Genomic DNA, 18,577 nt, shown 5'->3' on the forward strand with positions numbered 1-18,577 from the left:
CCGAAGCTGAGCCCCGCAGGAAAGCTGTCTGTCACCTGGAGCCACGTGTGTCCTGAAGCCTTCAGCACTGTGGCCCTGACTCAGACAACACATCCCCCATTTAACTGACCGTCCCCAGCACACCACGAAAGGAGATAGTCTGGGGGTCGGCATTTCCATGCGAAGAAGCGGGATTTGTTTACTTCTGATTCACCACTTCATCTTGCATCATTAATTACTTTAAAAAAATAACCGTTTTTGACACCTCCAACCTCAGCTTCCCTGATGAAGGTGAGTAACATCCTACCAAAGCCTTGCCTTTCTGCACAGCTGAAGTGATTCAGATACAGGGCTACAAGCTCACATCATGAGAAAGGCTTCAGGGAGAAAAAATCCTGGAAGTGCTGGTGAGCAGCAGCAGAGAGCACGAAGCCTTTGCTCTGGAGGTAGGAGGCACCGGTGTCTTCAGCTGTTCACAATCTTGGGCTGTTCCAGAGCCCCAGCCGAAATTGCCAGCGAAGCAGCAGGCACGGGACATTTCTTGTGCGAGTTACAGAGATGTCTGCAGCAATGGAAATAGTACCTGTCTGTGGTTTCTGTGGGGGGACAGAGGGGACCAGAAGAATTGACTGGGAGCCAGTTCAAGAAACCACAAGGAATTGATATCTGGGCACCATGGTCGGTCCACACAGAGCACAGTATTTGGTGGCCAAACAGAAAAGTTATTCAGAGCCACCTCCCCAACAAACAAGAGTTATGTGAATGGCGGATGAATAGGGGCACTTACAGGGCTCTTTTCACAAAGGAATCGGCCGCCAACTGCCAATCGCCTGAGGACCAAGTTGCCTTTAAAGAAACCCAGCACAAGGCTATAAAATAACAAATAAGATGCACATTTCATTTGAAAAGGCCCTTCCAGATAGAAGTTCTCCAGTTTACTTTCTACGGCTTTCAACCATAACTTGTTAACTAGTAAATAACTCTCTGTCCCTCTCCCCATGATGCCTACATGTTGAGTAGTGTCCCCCCTCACGTCAGCCTGTCCCCAGCGCTCTCTGTAGGTATGACATAATGGTGTACATCCAAGTTAGCCAACAGCAAAAGCCCGTTCCCCAATTTGCACAACAATATAGTCAACTCGGGGGACATCATCTGCAGAACAGCTGCTGCTGCCCAGCCAGAAGCCATGGGGAGAAGAGGGTCCTACATGGCAGACACCCAATCTGCAGATGCTTTCATCTAGGGCTGGTGACCACAGCTGAAGGAGAAGCTCCTATTGCCTCCAATCAGCAGCAGTCTCTCCACCCATCCCTCCCGGGGTGCCAGGGTCACCTCCGCATTTCAGGGTTGCCCATGGAGTGATCAACCTCTCCAGAGCTGTGGGGACACAAAAGCTCTGAATATTCACAGAGTATGTCCTCCAAATTGTAAAATCTTTAAGTTGGAACCAGTTATGGACTTCTTAGGCCTTCCCTAGATGTTCTGACCCTGCATAAACAGCAGTGACCTCCCACCCTGCCGTTCTTGGTGGCTGTCCTACTGGGGAAGGGAGGACAGGCAGGACAACGATACTCCCAATACAGTCACCAGCTGATGACACCCTCCAGGGTTTCTTCCCAGCAGCGTGGACAATGATCAAGCAAAACCCAGGAGAAAATCTAACATCAATACCTCTTTTCTCTCTCCTTGCAAGACAAACCAACCCTGACAGCAACACTGGGCAGCTCAAATTAGCTTTCTCCTGAGTCCCTCAAAGGAAACATGATCCAACTGGTCTTTCTTCTTTTTATCAGCAACTTCCTTTGGCTCTCACAGTCACTGGTGGGACCAGCTCCATGTCAGAGCCAACAGAGGAGTCCCTTTAGCAAGAGTGGTGCCTCTCCAGGATCCCGCAGAAAGCCCTTTCCCTGGAGCAGAAGGAGAGGACAGTCTGAAGTTCACAGAAAAAAAGAAAAAGCTGCTTCTCATCACAGCTTGAGATGGGGTAGGGATAGGAAGTACTGTTTTGGAAATGGCACACCACAGCCAGCCAAAAGTCAAAATTATTCCCACAACGTTACTAGCAATCAGAAAAACAAACAGCAACCTGTAAAACCTGTTTTTGAGCTAAATCTAATTATTTACAGAAAGCAGCAACTTTCCTCAAAACATTTCAACTGCTTCTCAGGCTTTCCTCCTGATTGCCTCCTCATCTAGGCCCAACATACCTACCACCAGCCCTGGGTTCACCACAAATTTTGCATGTGACTGGTGGGCAAGTCATTTAACACATCAAAAGAAGATAATAAGCTTTTTCTTACAGTTACCCTGATCTTGGTTGAGTCTTTAGGGGTGACCAGATGCAAATAGATAGCAAAAGTTACAGAAGGTAAATAATCCTGAGCCAGGACCCTGAGACTGATGTGCACCTTCGCTATGGTCCCTCTAGCAGAGCCAAGCTTCCAGGAACAGCCCTCCAGAGCTTTGTTCCTCTCCGCACACCACGGACTCAGGGAACTGACTGATGGGGTGCATTATCCCATAGCTTACCGAGTGTCTGCTGGTTGCGGACCCCACCTATGACCACGCAGATCTCTGCGGGCACATCTCCTGGCCCGTCTTTTACGTTCTTCTTGGAATCTTTGGTGTCATCCTGCCAGATCACCTCTTCGATATAGTCATCTGGTACCTCTGTTTTCACTTTCACCTCAGTCATCATTCCAGCCTCTTCACTGGGTGAGGACTGAGATGTCACCGAATCGGAGCCCTCCGCTTTCGGGCTGCACGGGCTCCTCTTCAAACACTCCCTGAATGGGGGAAAAGAGGAGAAAACATGAATCCTCATTGTCAAGCACTCACCTTCGCATCACTAGGACCTAATTAAAGGTACTTTTGTTTAATGCAGTTTATTTAAAATAAGTATGGCTAGGTATGTGTATCTGTCATATATGGTAAATAATTAAAATTGAACCAGACAAAAGTAATAAACCCATTTGCTAGTAATGAAAATAACCTTAATCATCCCAAACAACAGTAGCAGTCATAAACAGACTGTACCACTAAACAAGTGCACAGAATTTCACCTCGTTCCTAGCAGGCCAGGAGCACAACTCGAGCAGTCCTGACATCAAGTATTATGACAAAACTAGCCCATACATGCAGAGGAAACACCACATCCTCCTGACATTTTTAATTTGGAGCCATTTCTGCCCCTGTGTACTTCTCCATGGGTTCATCTACTGTCACATCTTCTCTTTTAACCCTGCAAAGCAACCTACCTCTCATCCTATGGTATTTGTATGGCCTTATTTAACATATATGGTGATGATCAAAGGGGAGCATACATAGTATAATGATATTTAGGGAGACTTACGTTATGGACAGATGAAAGTATCAAAGATGACAGAGAAAGCATGATGGATGGGCAAAGGCAGAGGGAAGAAAGGAGGGGTCCAGTGTATTTAGAAACAGGTGAAGGAAAGAGTATGTGTTTTCATCTTGGAAAGAGAAAGCTGAAAATTCATGGGAGAAAACAATCTAAATAAATAAATGTTCAAAACCCCTTAAGAAAAGGAAGGAAACTGGACCCCCCCAAAGCTATAAAACAACGTCAACAAGTGATATGGCGGCAAAAGGCAGAGGGATTTTGAGCATGACAGATGAGGACCAGGTAATAATCCAGAGTGTGGAGCCTTTTCCAAATGCACCATCCCACCACTCATTATGGGCTCCCTGCTTTTAAGACCAGTTATTAATAAATTCCAACACACAATGCAAAGATAAAATAATTGCTGGTTCAGTCTGTGCACAAATCAGAAGAACTAAATATATAACAATAGCTTAGACTACCCAGAAACAGAGATTTTTTAAAGACTGTGACATATTTAGAATCATGTAAACACTGGGAACAGACGAAGGTGTTTGAAAACGTTTTAAGCAGAAGTAATAGACATAATTAAGGCTGAAAAAATAGGCTGAACTTACAGATGAGAGTTATTAGACCATGCAATAACGAAACAGAAGGAAATCCCATTGCTTGGAACATCACAGAAAGTCAGAACAAAGTATGAATTAAAATGTTAGAAAACTAACACCTGCAATAGTTTCTGATACTGGTTATGGAGCTGGTAGAGAAATCAAAATGCTGCAACTGAAGGCAAAAGAGCCCAGCAGGTAATCCTGGGAGGATGGAGATGAGAGGAGCAGATGAACGAAGAGAACAATCTGCAATAATTACTGCACAACCTCCTACACGGACATGTAGTTGCTATTTCAAGATGGGTCGGTCACATCATATCACCAGATATTTTATTATTCATCCCTTCATTCTCATTGTGGAATGAAATGTACAATTAATAGCCCCTAAATAGCAAGAATCAGCCTTGACCTGCCTCCCCACTCATTCCCATCCTCCTCACACATACTCCCCTCCTGCCATGCTCCCAAAATCATACAGGGCTTTTACAAATGAGAAAGATGAATTAAGACAGAGAAAATACGGTTGAAAACCAGACCATCTTTATGGTAATATTATTGGATGTCCAAAAAGTCCATCAATCTCACCAGACAGCAGTGTGGTTTGAGCACCCATTCTAAAGCTGAGGGAAAGGGAGCAGCCAGGAGCACAAGTACCAAACACTCAGCAAAGGGTGGGACTAATTGCAAATTAATCAAACTGAGGTGTGAAATGCAAAACACTGATAAAGGTAGCAAAAGCCATGGGGTGAAGGGAAAAAACATCCCTCCTTCAGTGAGGACGGTGGAGGAAGATCAAAATCAATCCAGTACAATTCCCACTGGAAGGCAGAAAGGTGAAAGCAGTCAGTGAAAGCCAGCTTTCCACCTAAAGTGAAGGCAAAATGCCTCAGTTATAGATGGTACAGCAACCTGTACTTGCCAATCCTGGACAAAACAACACAAAAATCAATGCAGAAGCCAAGTGATATGAAATTAAAAGCTAATACAACTAGCAGTGAGGCTAAGGATACAGCTTTCTGAAGAGATTATACACTGGGTAAGAATGTAAAAGACCTCTGATGGCACCCGGCTTTGCATCGCATCACATTCAGATATAAAACAAATCGGCACTACACAGCACAAAGCGAGCAATGGGCCATGTGCTGCAAGGCAAAATGCTGTCCTCAATGTGTACTGCTCCTGAGCAGAGGTATTTCCACAGGGCTTCTGAAATGGTTGATGTGCGACAGATTTATTAATGCTCTGGAATTAAATTTAACATCACCGTTGCTAAAAATTATGGGTTACCCATGGAGGGGTGGAGAGCAATGACTGTGAAAGCGACACCAACACCAGTGGATCCATCACTCTGTAAACTGGCTCTGCCCAAGACAAACAGCTGTAGTCAAATGTGCCCAGGAATGTGGGTGCACCCACAAAACAGCACCCACAGTGCTCAGCCGTGATGCCAGCAGGCAAGTCACGCTGCAGCCACACAGAGACACTCTCTGACCTAAAGGACTAATGCAATTTTCACATACATGCGCCTGAGATTGAACAAGGAGGTAATTTTCTCCCTCTACGAAGCCATAGTGAAGCCAGTCCCAGCGTGCTGCAGACGGACCGAGCGCCTTTGTTTTCAAAAGGGGAATAGAAAAGCTGGAGACGATTCAAAAAAGAGACACTGAAATGGTTCAAGACTGGGAAAAGATACTTTATGACTTTGCGAGACCAAACAACTTCAGCCCGTTTCTCATGCCAAAAGGAAGACTAAGAGATTATTTGGTTGCAGCATGTTATCATCTTCATGGGGAGAAAATACCATCTTCCCTTAATTTGGCAGGGAAGAGTGAAGTACGAGCTCATCGCTGGAAGCTGGAACCAGTTGAAATGAGGCATAAAATATTAGCACAGATGGTGGTCCACCGGAACAACCATTTTCCAAAGGATGTGCTCAGAGAGCACAAATCTCTCCAAGTCTTCAAACCCAGAGTATCCGTATCTGGCTGGCCCCGGGTTACTGGGCTCAGTACAGATGTGCACTGGCCAGACTTGGTGGCCTGAAGCTGTAGGAATATATGAATTATTAGACCAGACCAACAGACCCTCAAAAACTGCTCTTTACACTCATTGACTTCCTGGATCCATCTCTGCCAAGAAAGTAACTTCCCGGCTGGGCTGTCTGCTCTTAGGTGGGGCCTAAACCTGCAAATATTAATTGAAAGCAATACTATTCCTCTGACATTGCCCCATATGTTACAAGCCTGAGCAGGTACTTGGTGGACAGAAGGACACCAGCCCCAAATATTTTAGCAACCGTCTTCTGCATGATTTCATAGTACAGAAGCCCTGAAAGGAGCCTGCTGATCCTCTCAAAAACAAAATAAGCAAAACCATAAAAAACACAGCACCACTGGATTTCTACAACAATCTTACAACAATTTTACAACAAACAGAGACCTTCTCTGGCTTCAGACAGTTTCTAGGAGAGATGAAGGCAGCAGGCAGCAGATGGACCCAGGTTACAGAATGGCTACAGATGTACCCACTGTGTGCGTCAGGGAGGTAAACCCAGAGCCCCGTGATGCTCCCCGTCAAGTACCCTGTCATTTGGACTCGATGATCTTAAAAGGTCTTTTCCAACCTAAACGATTCTATGATCATGTGCAAGGCCAGGCACTGCCCAGTGACCCAGCAGAGAGGTCTGCACAGACCCATGTCCCACTCAGATCCCAGGGAAAGAGCTCTAAGGTGGTGAAAAGGGAATAAATTATAAGCAATAAGATTTTTTTTCAGATTATACGCATCTATAAAAATACAAATACATATATAAAAATGTGTGTGTTTGTATACATACACACGCACATATATATGCATGTATATGTATAAGAAGGGCTGATACTTGCATCTCTGGCAGCATCCCCTCGTTGCACCCAGCTCCCACCCCTTTCTGCCATGGCAGCCCCAGGACACACATTCTCTGCTGACACCCTGAGGTGCCAGCATTTTATTGCATGAGCCAGGTCCTGTTTCACAGCACCGAGGGCCCCAGCGCCCGGACTGTGCAAGCCAAAATGCAGGAAACACCATCCCTGAATGCAAGCTTTGCTGTTGACCTGCACCAGGCTGGAATCAGTCCCACACCACCTGAGAGCAGTTTCAGCTACCGTTTTCATGGCCATTGCTGTTTTGCTTAAGAAAGAAGAGCTGTGTTCTCACATTGTTCTTATTATTTCATATCTCACAGAGATTTTCTAGCCACTGGCTGATGTCAAGCTTTAGCCAAACTTAGCTGCAGACTCTCTCCAGCTCAATGTCCAGAGGAACATTATGCCATTGCAGAATACCTTAAAATGAACGTAATCAAACAGCAACACAGTCCCAGCCCTCCTTCCTTCTCCTCTGGATATGCTATGCAGGCAACAGAGGAGCCAGAAGACTCTGACTGCTTCATATGATGCATGAGAGGGGCATCACCTGCTGCTGATAACAGCAGGTGAAGGCAAGGGACCCCTCCTACCTTCCCTGTACGTGCAGAACATCTTCCTCACTTCCATCCTTACAGCCTTCAAAGGACTGATGGACAGACTACACAGGAGAACTTGTCTGAAGACTGCAAAATGAGATCCTGACAGGCGATGGGATGGACTCTTACCGGCCTCTTGCTAGCAGTGACAGAGAGAGCGGTCCCCAACAGCACAGCATTGCAGTGATCATCACTCGCACGGCGACTGTCCAGTGACAGTTCAATCTCTCATTCTGCTTGGACACTGCAACCAAAAAGCTCCCCAGGCAGTAAGGTGGGTCCCTTTCCAGGGCAGGAGGTGCAGGGCTGACAGAGAGCTGCTGCTGCAGATGGCAGTACCCCCAACGGAGCAGCACTGAAACCCCTGGGAGCAGGTCTGAGCTCTCAGAAAGTTCACTCGATGTCTCTGCTGGGGGCTACACAGCTTTGGAGAGAAGGCAGTGGCAGCAATGGCAGAAGACAGTGCTCCTAACAAGAACTAGCATCACCTTCTTCTGGTCCCACATGAAATCCCATTAGTGCTCCTGTGGCTAGAGCAAAACTAGGATCAGTCCAGGCTTCTGGGGTCTGAAGCTCAGTTACCCAATTTGCTGAAGCGATTCTGCGCCAACCTGGGTATAACTGTCCCCAGGGTGCAGGGGGCAGCTGGGCTGAAGGAACAACCCTCATGGGACATCGAAGTTTGAAGCCTCCTGGTTTGGCTGGGGAAACAGTACCAACATAATGGAGCAAAACGGGAAAGGAAAGGAAATTAATGACACTGGCAAAGATCAGATGGGATGGAGAGGGGTACGTGCACAGCCACAGCAGAACCAGGTTTCGTTTCACTTAGAAGACACCATTCACCAGAGTCTCCATCAAGCATGGCATCTAGCCAGGAGGGAACACATGCACTGACCCAAGAGAGGTGACCCAGTAAAGCATTATTTCTTTACCAGCCATTTGGTGCTTGGATGTTGCATCCCTCGCAAGCCTGTGACGCTGCACTTGCTCAGTGTTGTGCCAAATTTTGCCTCCCCTGCTTGCAAGCAGCACAAAGAGCCTCCAAGAGAGGAGGATAAAGCAGCAGCAGATCCACAACACAATTCTTCTCCAGAAATTCCCTGAGAGCCACGGTGACAGGGAACCTGCTGCCTGGTGGAGGGAAGAAATCAGGCCCCAGCACCACCTGTGTCCAGACCTGGTTCTGCCATTCCTCTCCCGCTTGCAGCACAGCCAGAGCTGATGCACAACTGCTAGAAAGTTGTCAAAAAGGGATGAGTAAGAACAGGAGTGAATTTTCAGTTCTGCAGATCCCAAGGCTGGAAGCTAGTCTTACTGGTTTTGGGTGGGGGCACACAGAGAGGACTACACAGCTTCTGGGACGTCAGCTAAGTCAAATAATGGTACTTGGTCCTGGAAGCAGAAGTACTCCCCAACACAAACCATGAAGCGACCACATCTCAGAGCGCTGTGATCATGAGACACAGAGCTCGCACTGTGCTAACATAGAGATCAGCCCCATCCTCTGAATTCCTGTGGAGCACTGCTGGGTAACGCACTGGTAACAGTGATGTGGTCAGAACCTCCACTTGGTGGAGACAGCAGCGCACATGAACCAAGGGAGAACCTACCATGAGTCAGATCCCACTCCTGGGGACCTGCAGCCATGCCTCTCATGGTGGCTCTTGAGCGCAGTCCCCAGCCTCATGCCACCACTTTTCTGGGTGAAACAATGCAATTTTACAGTGTTCAAGTGTGGCCTTCCAGGGATCAGCTGCAGTTCCCTCTGCAGGTCCAACCTGCATTTAACATCCATGGAATGATGTTCCCTGGGAAGAGGACATTCTTCAAACAAAGCACTGTTTGCATAGGACAAAAACTTCTCAGAGAAATCAGACCAGATATTAGCAGAGTGCACAGGTACATCTGGCTTAAACCCTACCTCCTTCCACAGGGTGCATCTAACTTCTTCTCCATGTCTTTGAGCTTTCCTGGGGAATACCAACCTCCTTTACTGTCTAATGTCTTGTCTTTACTGAGCTGTGGAGCTTAGCAATCCAAGAGGCTCTTCCTTGCCGAGGAGAGGAGGAAGAAGCCTTGGGATCACACACTGCTCACACCATCACTCAATGGCATGCCTGGCTGCTCCTACAGGTGAGGTACTGTTTCACTTTCCAGAACAGACTCTATGGATTTTAAACATTAAAGAGGCAAACAAACATTGCACTTGCATGTATCACTCCTCTGACTAAGTAGGCCACATAGCCAATTACTGCATTACCAGCTCTGCCATCTCACAATGCTCATTTCAACATTGCTGCCTGCTTTGATCATCAGACTTTCATCTTGCGATGACGTTACGGCCACTTTCATGTCAAATACAAGCATGTGAAGGCAGAATAGATTTAAGGAGGCCTTGATGAAGACTCCTTGTGGGGAACGGGAAAGGTAGGGGTAAAAATGTGTTCTTGGACCCATTTAGGTACAGCTTCCCTTGGTCCTACACCCATATAGTTCATGCGTTGCTTTAGCACAGACGGATGATGCAGCAAGACAATATGGACAAATGACTGTGCCAGAAGTCCAGCTTTGGCTATAAAGCTGAGTAGCCTGGACGATGCCTCACCAGCATCAATGCAAGGAGCAACACAAGGGCAATGCAACGAGCTCTTCCAGATGGAAGGACAGAAAGGAAACAGCTGACTCTTCACATCGGTCTCCTCTGCACGGTAACACTCTGCCCATGAAGCTAGCAGCCCCCCTTCCAGTTGGTCTCCTCTGGAAGAAGGAAAGGAGGAAAAGGGGGTACAAACTGAAGAGCTGCAATATGGTGCTGTTTTCACCTTTGGAGAGTGTTTCTTTCTGGCTGTGATAAGCGGAACTGGCAATGACTGAAAGCAAATGGGGCCTGTCAGCTGCTGCAGCCAGAAGAAACTTGCATTTGCAGTTTGCTTTTTCTGATGTGGAGTAGCATTCTCATAAATAATGAAAGTGACTAAAAGCTACTTAAAAAACACACACTCCTCCCTTATGAAAGAATGAGAAAAAACCCCAATTATAAAAGGACATTTCTTCCAGCTAGGAATAATTTGTCATGTAATTCTCTGAAGACAGCAACAGAAACATGCATGCTCTGTGCTCCCTTTTGAGTGATCTGCAATTGCATATGTACTCAGATGGCTTCTAATGAGGCTATTTTTATAGCACACATCCTGCTGAGTTTTTGGGGAGGGGCAAAGTGAGATCAGTAGAGAATCAGTCTTCAACATCAGCTCCTGTGTATTTTCTCCTCAAAAGGAGACGAAAAGGAAACAAATGTGGAGGAGGACATACCACTCTGAATCAACACCTACAAAGCTCTTCCGCCCCAGCAGCAAATGTGGAGCATCTTCAATTTTTTCCTGGACACCACTCAAGCTGGAAGAACCAGAGACACATCACTAATGCCTTGGATGATATCAAGGATGTTGATATCCAACTCCCCCTTGGTGGAGCATGCTGTGTGCCCATTTACACTACTGAAACACACTCCTGTACAGTCCTTGGTACACTCTTCTGGTCTGCAGGACCCAAGAGGTTTGTAAGAGCGCAGTAATGAGGACGGTGCAGTGGGCACCTGAGGGAACATGCTTTGGAGAGACCACCAGGACAGTATCATCAGTACGATGTTACAACTTATCTTCTTGAAACCGATGTGCCATTGGCTCCTCCCATTCCAAATCAAAAGGCCACAGCTGTCAGAAAGAAAAGGAAGCAAATAATGGACAGGGCTGAAACTGGGCTCAATTTATACATCTGCCATGGTTTTAAAAGAACCAGAAGGTTCCTGCCATGACAGGAGCCAAGGGAAGTGGAACGGGCAAACAGATGTAAATGAACTCTCATTTTACATGGAGATGATGCAGAGACAGAAAAAGAAAGATGTAAATTTAAAATCTGCTTGTCTGATAAATTATTTCTGGTGGCCCTCCTACCCCTTCCCCATAGCTCTCATCTGCTCCCTGGGGCAGCCCAGCTGCGTGGGCGCTGTGCCTTACACCAGGAGGAGGAAGGTGGAGCAGGTCAGGAAGCAGAGGAACCTACTCGTGTCCTTAATCAGGGACATCTCTTTTGCAGACATTACTCGGCAAAAGATTTTCAAGTTCAGGGTTCAAAGAGGGAAAAGATGGGAGCTATTTTTTCCAGTGTTACAGCTGAGCACTTTTCTTCTAGTCTCCATGCCTCCTGCTTCAGCTTTCAGATGTTTCCTCGCAGACTTGAAAGCCACAGAGACTAACTGACACATCCAACCCAAGCTTCTGTGTCACAGCTCACAGAGCTGTTCCTCTCTCCAAACTACATTATGTCTGCAGCTTGAGCCAGTGCCTCTTTTATAAAGGCTGTCTTGATTTTGATGCATAAAGTGCTGGAGTAACCAGCACATTTCTGAGTCTCTCCTCCAAGTAGTTATTTTCCAAAACAGGCACCATACTTCCAGCATGGATTGCTGCCTCCAGCCATTGAGCCAGAATCCACTTGGCTGGCTGGAAAAGATATTCTGTTACTAGGAATCACCCAACCATAGGAGGGAACAACCTCTTCTGCTGTCTCTTGAATGAAGCAAAGCAAACACAATTCCTTAATGTATACTGTATATGTGCTAAAATACACCTTCTAATTCTTGACTCTTTCCATGAGCATTTGGGAACCTGTCCACATTTCAAAGCACGGACACCGGAGCAGGACAAAGTATGCCAGCACCCTTAATAACACACGTGGTGGCTGCACATGCTGGTGCATGTGTCTGCTGAAACCCAAATTTTCTCTTGGTCACAGAGTTGTACATGGAGTTCATGGTCACTCGTGTTCCACCAGGAGATTTCAGTTCTCTTCACAACTACCATTTTCCAAGATGCCATGGCACATTCTCAAAGTGTGGGTTTAACCTCTGAAAGCAAACATTATAGGAAAAACCTCTTCTCTCATTCTCTGAAGTTATTTTAGGTAATGGGTACTCCTTCCTCCACCAGCAGTAGAGAAGCGAAGACTTGCTTGAACAGAAAAAAAGAAAAAGCTGGTCAGAGCTTCAGGGCATCTTCCACATGCAATGTGCTCATATGAACCTCATGCTTCAAGTACTTCAAGGTCACTGCTACGTTGCAAGTGTTACTTCAAATCTCTGTACTTGTTTTGTCTGTGGTCCTATAGGCTGTATCCTTGGCTGACTGGTTGCTTTTTTTCACAAGGCTGGTGGATCCACCCTTTGCCATACATGACTTTCTTGAATGTACTGATCACTTATAAACTGACCAAAATAAGCTGAAGCTAACCAGAATGCATGTGCAACTCTCAAAGGCTGTGAGGCCCATGCTCCAAATCAAGCAATTAGATTTCAGGACATGACACTAATTGGGCATGCAAAGAAAATTTCTGAGTCAAGAGAAGCAGCCGAAAACCCTGTCCTCATCTGGGACTCGTTTAAGTTTTCTGCTTTCTCCCCCCAAAATAAACTGAAATCAGAAGATGAGGCCACATCCTTCTGCAGGCATTAGTATAACAGTAACTGCCATTTAGGTCTTCCTGGAAGAAATATGCTCAATAAATACCAATATTGTTATGGACTTCATAAATTTAGAAAGACGTAAAGGCTTTTTAGAAGAGAGATGCCTCAAGTAGGATCACTACCTGCCTCTGAGGGCTGCCAGCTCTTTTAAACAGAGGCAACGGCTTTCAAAAACCCTAAAATAACTGATGCAACACTTGGTGGTATGGTGTGGAGTGGTGTCAGTGCTCAAATCCACGGAAAACAAACAAAAAAAGCAGCATAATTTTTGCAATTATCTTGGTCTACTAAAACACACAACCTTTTCTGACAACAAGCACTGCTTCAGTAATTTTAAGAGGAATTTAATCGTGTGTGCATTCCTCAAGGGATGCTTGGCAACTCCAAATCCTTCAAAAAAGGTAAACTACAAGACCAAATCAGCCTGCCTCTCCTCTAGAAATTAAACATTAAAATACAAACCAGAACAATAGTCAAGAGCCACAAAGAATTCCTAAGGTATTAGCAAAACAAATTCCCCTTCAGCCCTTATTAGGAATATCTTGAGGATGGTTTGAAGAGGCAAGTCTAACCAAATATAAAAAAAATTTGGCTTATCCAACAAAAAACAAAAGCGCACTGTTTGCCAAAAGCAAAAGAATTCAGTCAGATAAAAAAATGCGACATACAAATGATGCAGGTTAAAACTAAATTTAAGATGATAATAGAATAGCTGCCAGCGTCTTTAAATTTTCAAGCGTGGAAATGTCAACAAAGAAATTCTGGGAAAAACAAAGAGAATAGATTAAGGGTTTATTTATATCGGTGAAAAAGCTCGATGTTGCTTGACTAAGAAATGACTGAGGGGGTGACAACTGTCTACAAATGTCCATAGGTCCCCCAACATGGCCACAAGGAGCCTACGCTGGACCATGCTACTGACCCACCGGCAGCAGCACGGCACGGCATGGCCGCAAGATGAATGGGATAAAGTGAGCAATGGGAAAAGACAGACAGAAAAGGAGACAGGACCTTGAGACTGGGAAAACTCTCCAGCTGGGGAGTGATACAAATGAGGTGGCAGATGTCCTGCTGCTGGAGATATACATACACTTAACGTAAACAAGCTATGAGGCTCTATGCCATTATGGGAACAACCCCAAGCTGGCCAGGAGAGGGGGTGACCCAAGGAAAACAATTTCCTGGTAACTCAGCTTTGCTGAAGGCATTACAGCTACCGCAACTCAGTACTTTACAGCTCCAGAAAGGGACATTTCCCCACCTCACGCCATCCAAAGCCCTCCGAGGTCTGGCGTTTGGCAAATCGGTGTGAATTACACAGAAAATATGCCAGTCCCATGGGAGCCGGGATGTGTCTGAGCGCTGTCGTCTCTTTGTATGCATACATTTGACCTTCTTTCAGGTTTCAAGGAAACCCGCCTGGGTCTCCCACAGCTTCTGTGCTGGTTGCAGTACAGAACTCAACTATCCACTTCCCTTAAATTGGCCAGAGGGGACTTTTGGGGGGGTTTTGTGCTGGTTGGTTTGTTTGTTTCTTTTTGAAGACGGCTGGTGAGAACTCTTCAGAGAGCACCACAGCTTATTAAATACGTTGCCTAATTATTAATAGTTTTCTCTCTTTCTGACGCAGGATGAGTCTGAAGCTTTTCATACGCTGGGACTGAAAATCCCACAGGTGGCCTTTTAAAGAAAGGGGAAACAATTTAAATAGTTTTGCTTCTTGGAAACACTCAGCCCTTGGCCAGTCCCTCCACAGGGTGTGGAGCCCTCTCCCAAGGTTCGGAGGACCACAGCTTCCAGCTTGGGCACGCACAGAGGTTGTCCTCCCCGAATGCTGGGAACCTGGTGAGGACTGGTCAGCTGGGAGAGGAGCCTGCAGAAGAGCTGGTACCATCCCAGGGGAGAGCCTCCCTTGGGTTACAGGAGCTGCTAGGGAGGACATGTCTGCAAACGTGGGGAGGAGAGGGAAAGGTGCCACCAGCGAGGCTGGAGAAGGGTGAACTGAGAAGGAGGAAAGCAGGTGCGACCACTCCTCGGAATCTTCTCCTCCAGCTGGAAAGTCACATCTTCTAAGGTAGAGACTGGAACAACCAGACTACCTAGGCACCACAGCTCGGTCTGGTGTATCAGGGAAAACTGCACAACGTCAGAGGTAGGAGACGTCCATGCCCCAGCCTAAAGGACCCACTGGAAACAATCCTGCCTGCACAGCACTCTGCCTCCCACCAGGCCAGCACCGCAGAGCCCTTCTGCTGGACCTCCACTTCCAAGAGACCTCCCACCCTTTTTGGGACCTCCACCACAGTGCTGTTCACACTGCAATAAAGACGAGACCCGTCCACGCCCTCACAGCCAGCTCATAACCCTAGAAGGTCTGGGATTTTACCTCCGTTTTGGGAGCAGAGCATGCTTTTCTGCACAGCTACATCTGTGCTGCGAGCGGGTTCCCCGGCTGGTGACAGCCCTGGTGCAGACGGGGGCTGAGCTTCCAGCTGGCTCCGTTCCCTCCACAAACAGATGCAGTTCCTATATCAGGGTCTGATTTATTCAGCAGGAGTCTCGCACATTAAGTGTAGTTAAGTCTGAAAACAAATCTAATGACTTTAAAATAAATAGCCAACAGAGGACTTGAAACTAAAATTCTTCCTTCCTCTGACACCCACCATATAAACAATAATAATTATATAAAACCGTGTCTAACACATGACTACACAAGGCTCTGGTGACCAAGAAAAGCACACGCTGCTTGTCAGACATAATTGCACATTTGGTTTTTCAATTATTTCTTGTCAAGATCCAGAGCCCACCATCTGAATGCTGACATTAATTATTGTAAGTAGTTAGTTTTACAATAGCATTATGGAGGCTCCCAACGATTACCCCGAGGTCTGCAGCTCCCAATGCTGTTCCCGCACTGCCCTCCAGTCCCTCCAAGCCCTCCAGGACTGTCGACGCAGACTCACACCAGCGAGTGATACTGAATCTCGTCCATCATGTGCAGAAGGGGCTTCAGAAGAAGCTTCAAGAAACCTTCCAGTAGACAGCAGCAGGGTAACTGATCCCCAGGCAACATGCCTCATCCACAAGAGCCCACATCACTTACTGATGCCATCTACCAGTAGAGTCCCTTCTGAGCCCCCCTTGAGCACCCGATGCGCTCCAGCAGCTAACTGCCCATCATGCAAGAAAACATCCCGCCTTTTATTGGCTTTTAATTTGCTGCCTTTTAATTTTGTTGACTGTCTCTTTTTTTCTTGCAAAAGGAAGAAAGAAGCCTCTGATCTACCTTTTCTGGTGTGTTCAAAAACATGCACAGCTTTGTCATGTTGTCTCTTAGTTGTCATCTTCTCCAAGGCAAACAGCCATCTCTCTTCTAGCTCCCTTAAAGGAAGGTTTTTTTATGCTACTAATAATTCTCTTCACTTTTTAAAATTTCCCATTAATAAGCATTCAGTGAGGTACAGGAACCACACACAAGTTAATAAGGTAGGAGAACAGTGAGTGCTTTCTGCCACCACTAATTCTTAGCTGCAAACAGCTGCATGCACTGAACCGTGTTATTTCAAAGGCAGCAGACAGGCCTGATCAGAGCTGTGGGGGTGATAAGATCATAAAAATCCTGTGCCTTCAGAGCTTTAAACATTTACTTGAAACAGAATAAAATCAATTCAATACAATAAATAAATAAAAATAGGATCGACCCAATACTACAGTCACCACATTAAGATCAAGCATGCTATAGTAAAAAAAAAAAAAAAATTGCAGAAAGATAAAGTTGTCCTGGCAACCTTATTTTGCTTATATTTTTTACTGATATAAATTAATCGTTAAAAGCTTCCTCAATAGTTTCCAATTAGCGAGAGTTTCAAGCAGCAACAACTTTGAAAAACATCTACCTTGTATCTCCAGCCACTAATGACCACACAGATTTCATCAAAGCCACATTTCAAGCTTCAGTCACTGACAGAGCTTTCTTGAAATATTAAATTTTTATTCTGTTTTATTTTTTTAAAACAGACTTGGTAATTTTCCTTTTTTTGACCATCTTTTGTTCAGTCAGGTAGATGCTGAAGTGGATTTTCTCTCCACTTTTCTAAAAGAAAAAAATGATGGCCAGCCTCACACTTCTTCTCTATGTATGTACAAAATAACAGTGATAATGGAAGGAAGTTCTGCCACCCCGATGGGTGCTTGGGTACCTGCCTTTGGGAAGGCCATCACTCACGCCCAGGAGGATGCTTAGGCGCTCGGCCCCAAGGGCACCTCCTGCACGCCCAGGAAGGCAGGACACCCACAGGGGACACCCCGAGGGGTCAGCTCCCACAGGGAGAATGCACTCACCCACCTGCTCTGCAAAACCCTCTGGCGAGAGCTATAAAATTGAGTTACAAGCCAGAATAAAGAATTTAGGGGAAGGAAGCAATGCCAGGCTCCTTTACCTTTGCTCCTCAGCCTATGCCCAATTTTCCCTCCAGCACTTTGTTCAGACTAATTCCCAGCATCCCGATAGCGAACATCACTGGACTGCACTGATGAGCCACCCCAAAACTGGGAAAAGAGTTTTCCTCCACGTAAGACACCGGATGCTGGCACTGCTCCCCGCTGCCGAGCCCAACCTAGCAGGTGCCCCAGAGGTGTTCAATGCCCGGCAGCATTGCCGAACCAAAAAGCTGCCAGAAAGGAGGGTATTTCATTCTGAAACACTAAGCAGCGGAGCTGGGGCGCCAGGCAGGGACCGTGGCTGTCGTGGCGGGGAGCACTCGGTACACGTTCGGCAGCAGGAGGTGGGGGGAGGACCCACACCGCAGCATTTCGGAGATCAGAAGAACAAAGTGGGCTTTTAACATGGAAGGATGTGTTTCACCTGAGGGATAAAACTTCAGCAGCGCTTTCAAGTCTCCGGAGGGAGCAAGAGGGTGCTCTGGCATACAGTTAGCAGAGAAACAGTATCACCGGCAGTGCAAAGGGGAGAACATGAAACGCAGCTCGAGCTGTGAAGGAGACAGGCAGTGCTGGAGGGGAGCACTGGTGCTTGCTGCTTCACTGCCGAGGGCTGTGGGTGCCTGGAGAAAAGCTTCATGTCTCACCAGGGTCTGCTCCACGCAGCACCGGTGGCCTGCCCTGGGCAGGGGAACAGCGCCGAGCCCTGTAGCGGTGACCGGTAAACCTTGTCTGGGTGCACTGGCGGTGGACTCGCTCCGAGCAGACCACGCTGATGCGGAGAGAGTGGTGGCTTCTGCCACACCATCACAGCTTCGCTGCTTGTGTCACTGCAGCATTTGGGGGCTGCCCGCACTGCTGTGCCCCCTCGCTGAGGAAGGGGCAGGTGACACTGATGGAGATGACGCTAGGACAGGGTGCAGGCCCCCATACCGTGCTGGTTTTTTTCCACAGCAGGCAAACTGGCTCCGGTTTTCTGTTGTCCGTCGTCCCCCATCCATGCTGATGTAACCCACAAATATGCCTCAGGTGCTCGGCAGTCCCCACAACAAGCTGTGCATCATCCCACCATGCGATGGCACCTCCCTGACTTTCCTACCATCCTCTCCAACTCTCGTGGATGTTTCTGTGCTCTGCTGCAGCCCATTCCCCTTCCAAGGCCACACGCTCCC

At 46.8% G+C, this 18,577-nt stretch overlaps 1 protein-coding gene across 40 annotated transcripts in view; it reads right to left on the reverse strand.

The window, feature by feature from the left end:
- The window catches only part of ZNF618 (zinc finger protein 618), a 164,549-nt gene that overhangs the window by 76,076 nt on the left and 69,896 nt on the right, over window positions 1-18,577 (reverse strand). For all 40 annotated transcript variants that reach the window (XM_041120045.1, XM_029999769.2, XM_041120050.1 and 37 more), the window contains one exon: window positions 2,509-2,765. In XM_041120045.1, coding sequence (XP_040975979.1) covers window positions 2,509-2,765 — 257 coding nt within the window. The remainder of the gene's footprint in view (window positions 1-2,508; window positions 2,766-18,577) is intronic.

Source organism: Aquila chrysaetos, chromosome 24 (genome assembly GCF_900496995.4).
Source record: "Aquila chrysaetos chrysaetos chromosome 24, bAquChr1.4, whole genome shotgun sequence".
Taxonomy (NCBI): Eukaryota; Metazoa; Chordata; class Aves; order Accipitriformes; family Accipitridae; genus Aquila; species Aquila chrysaetos.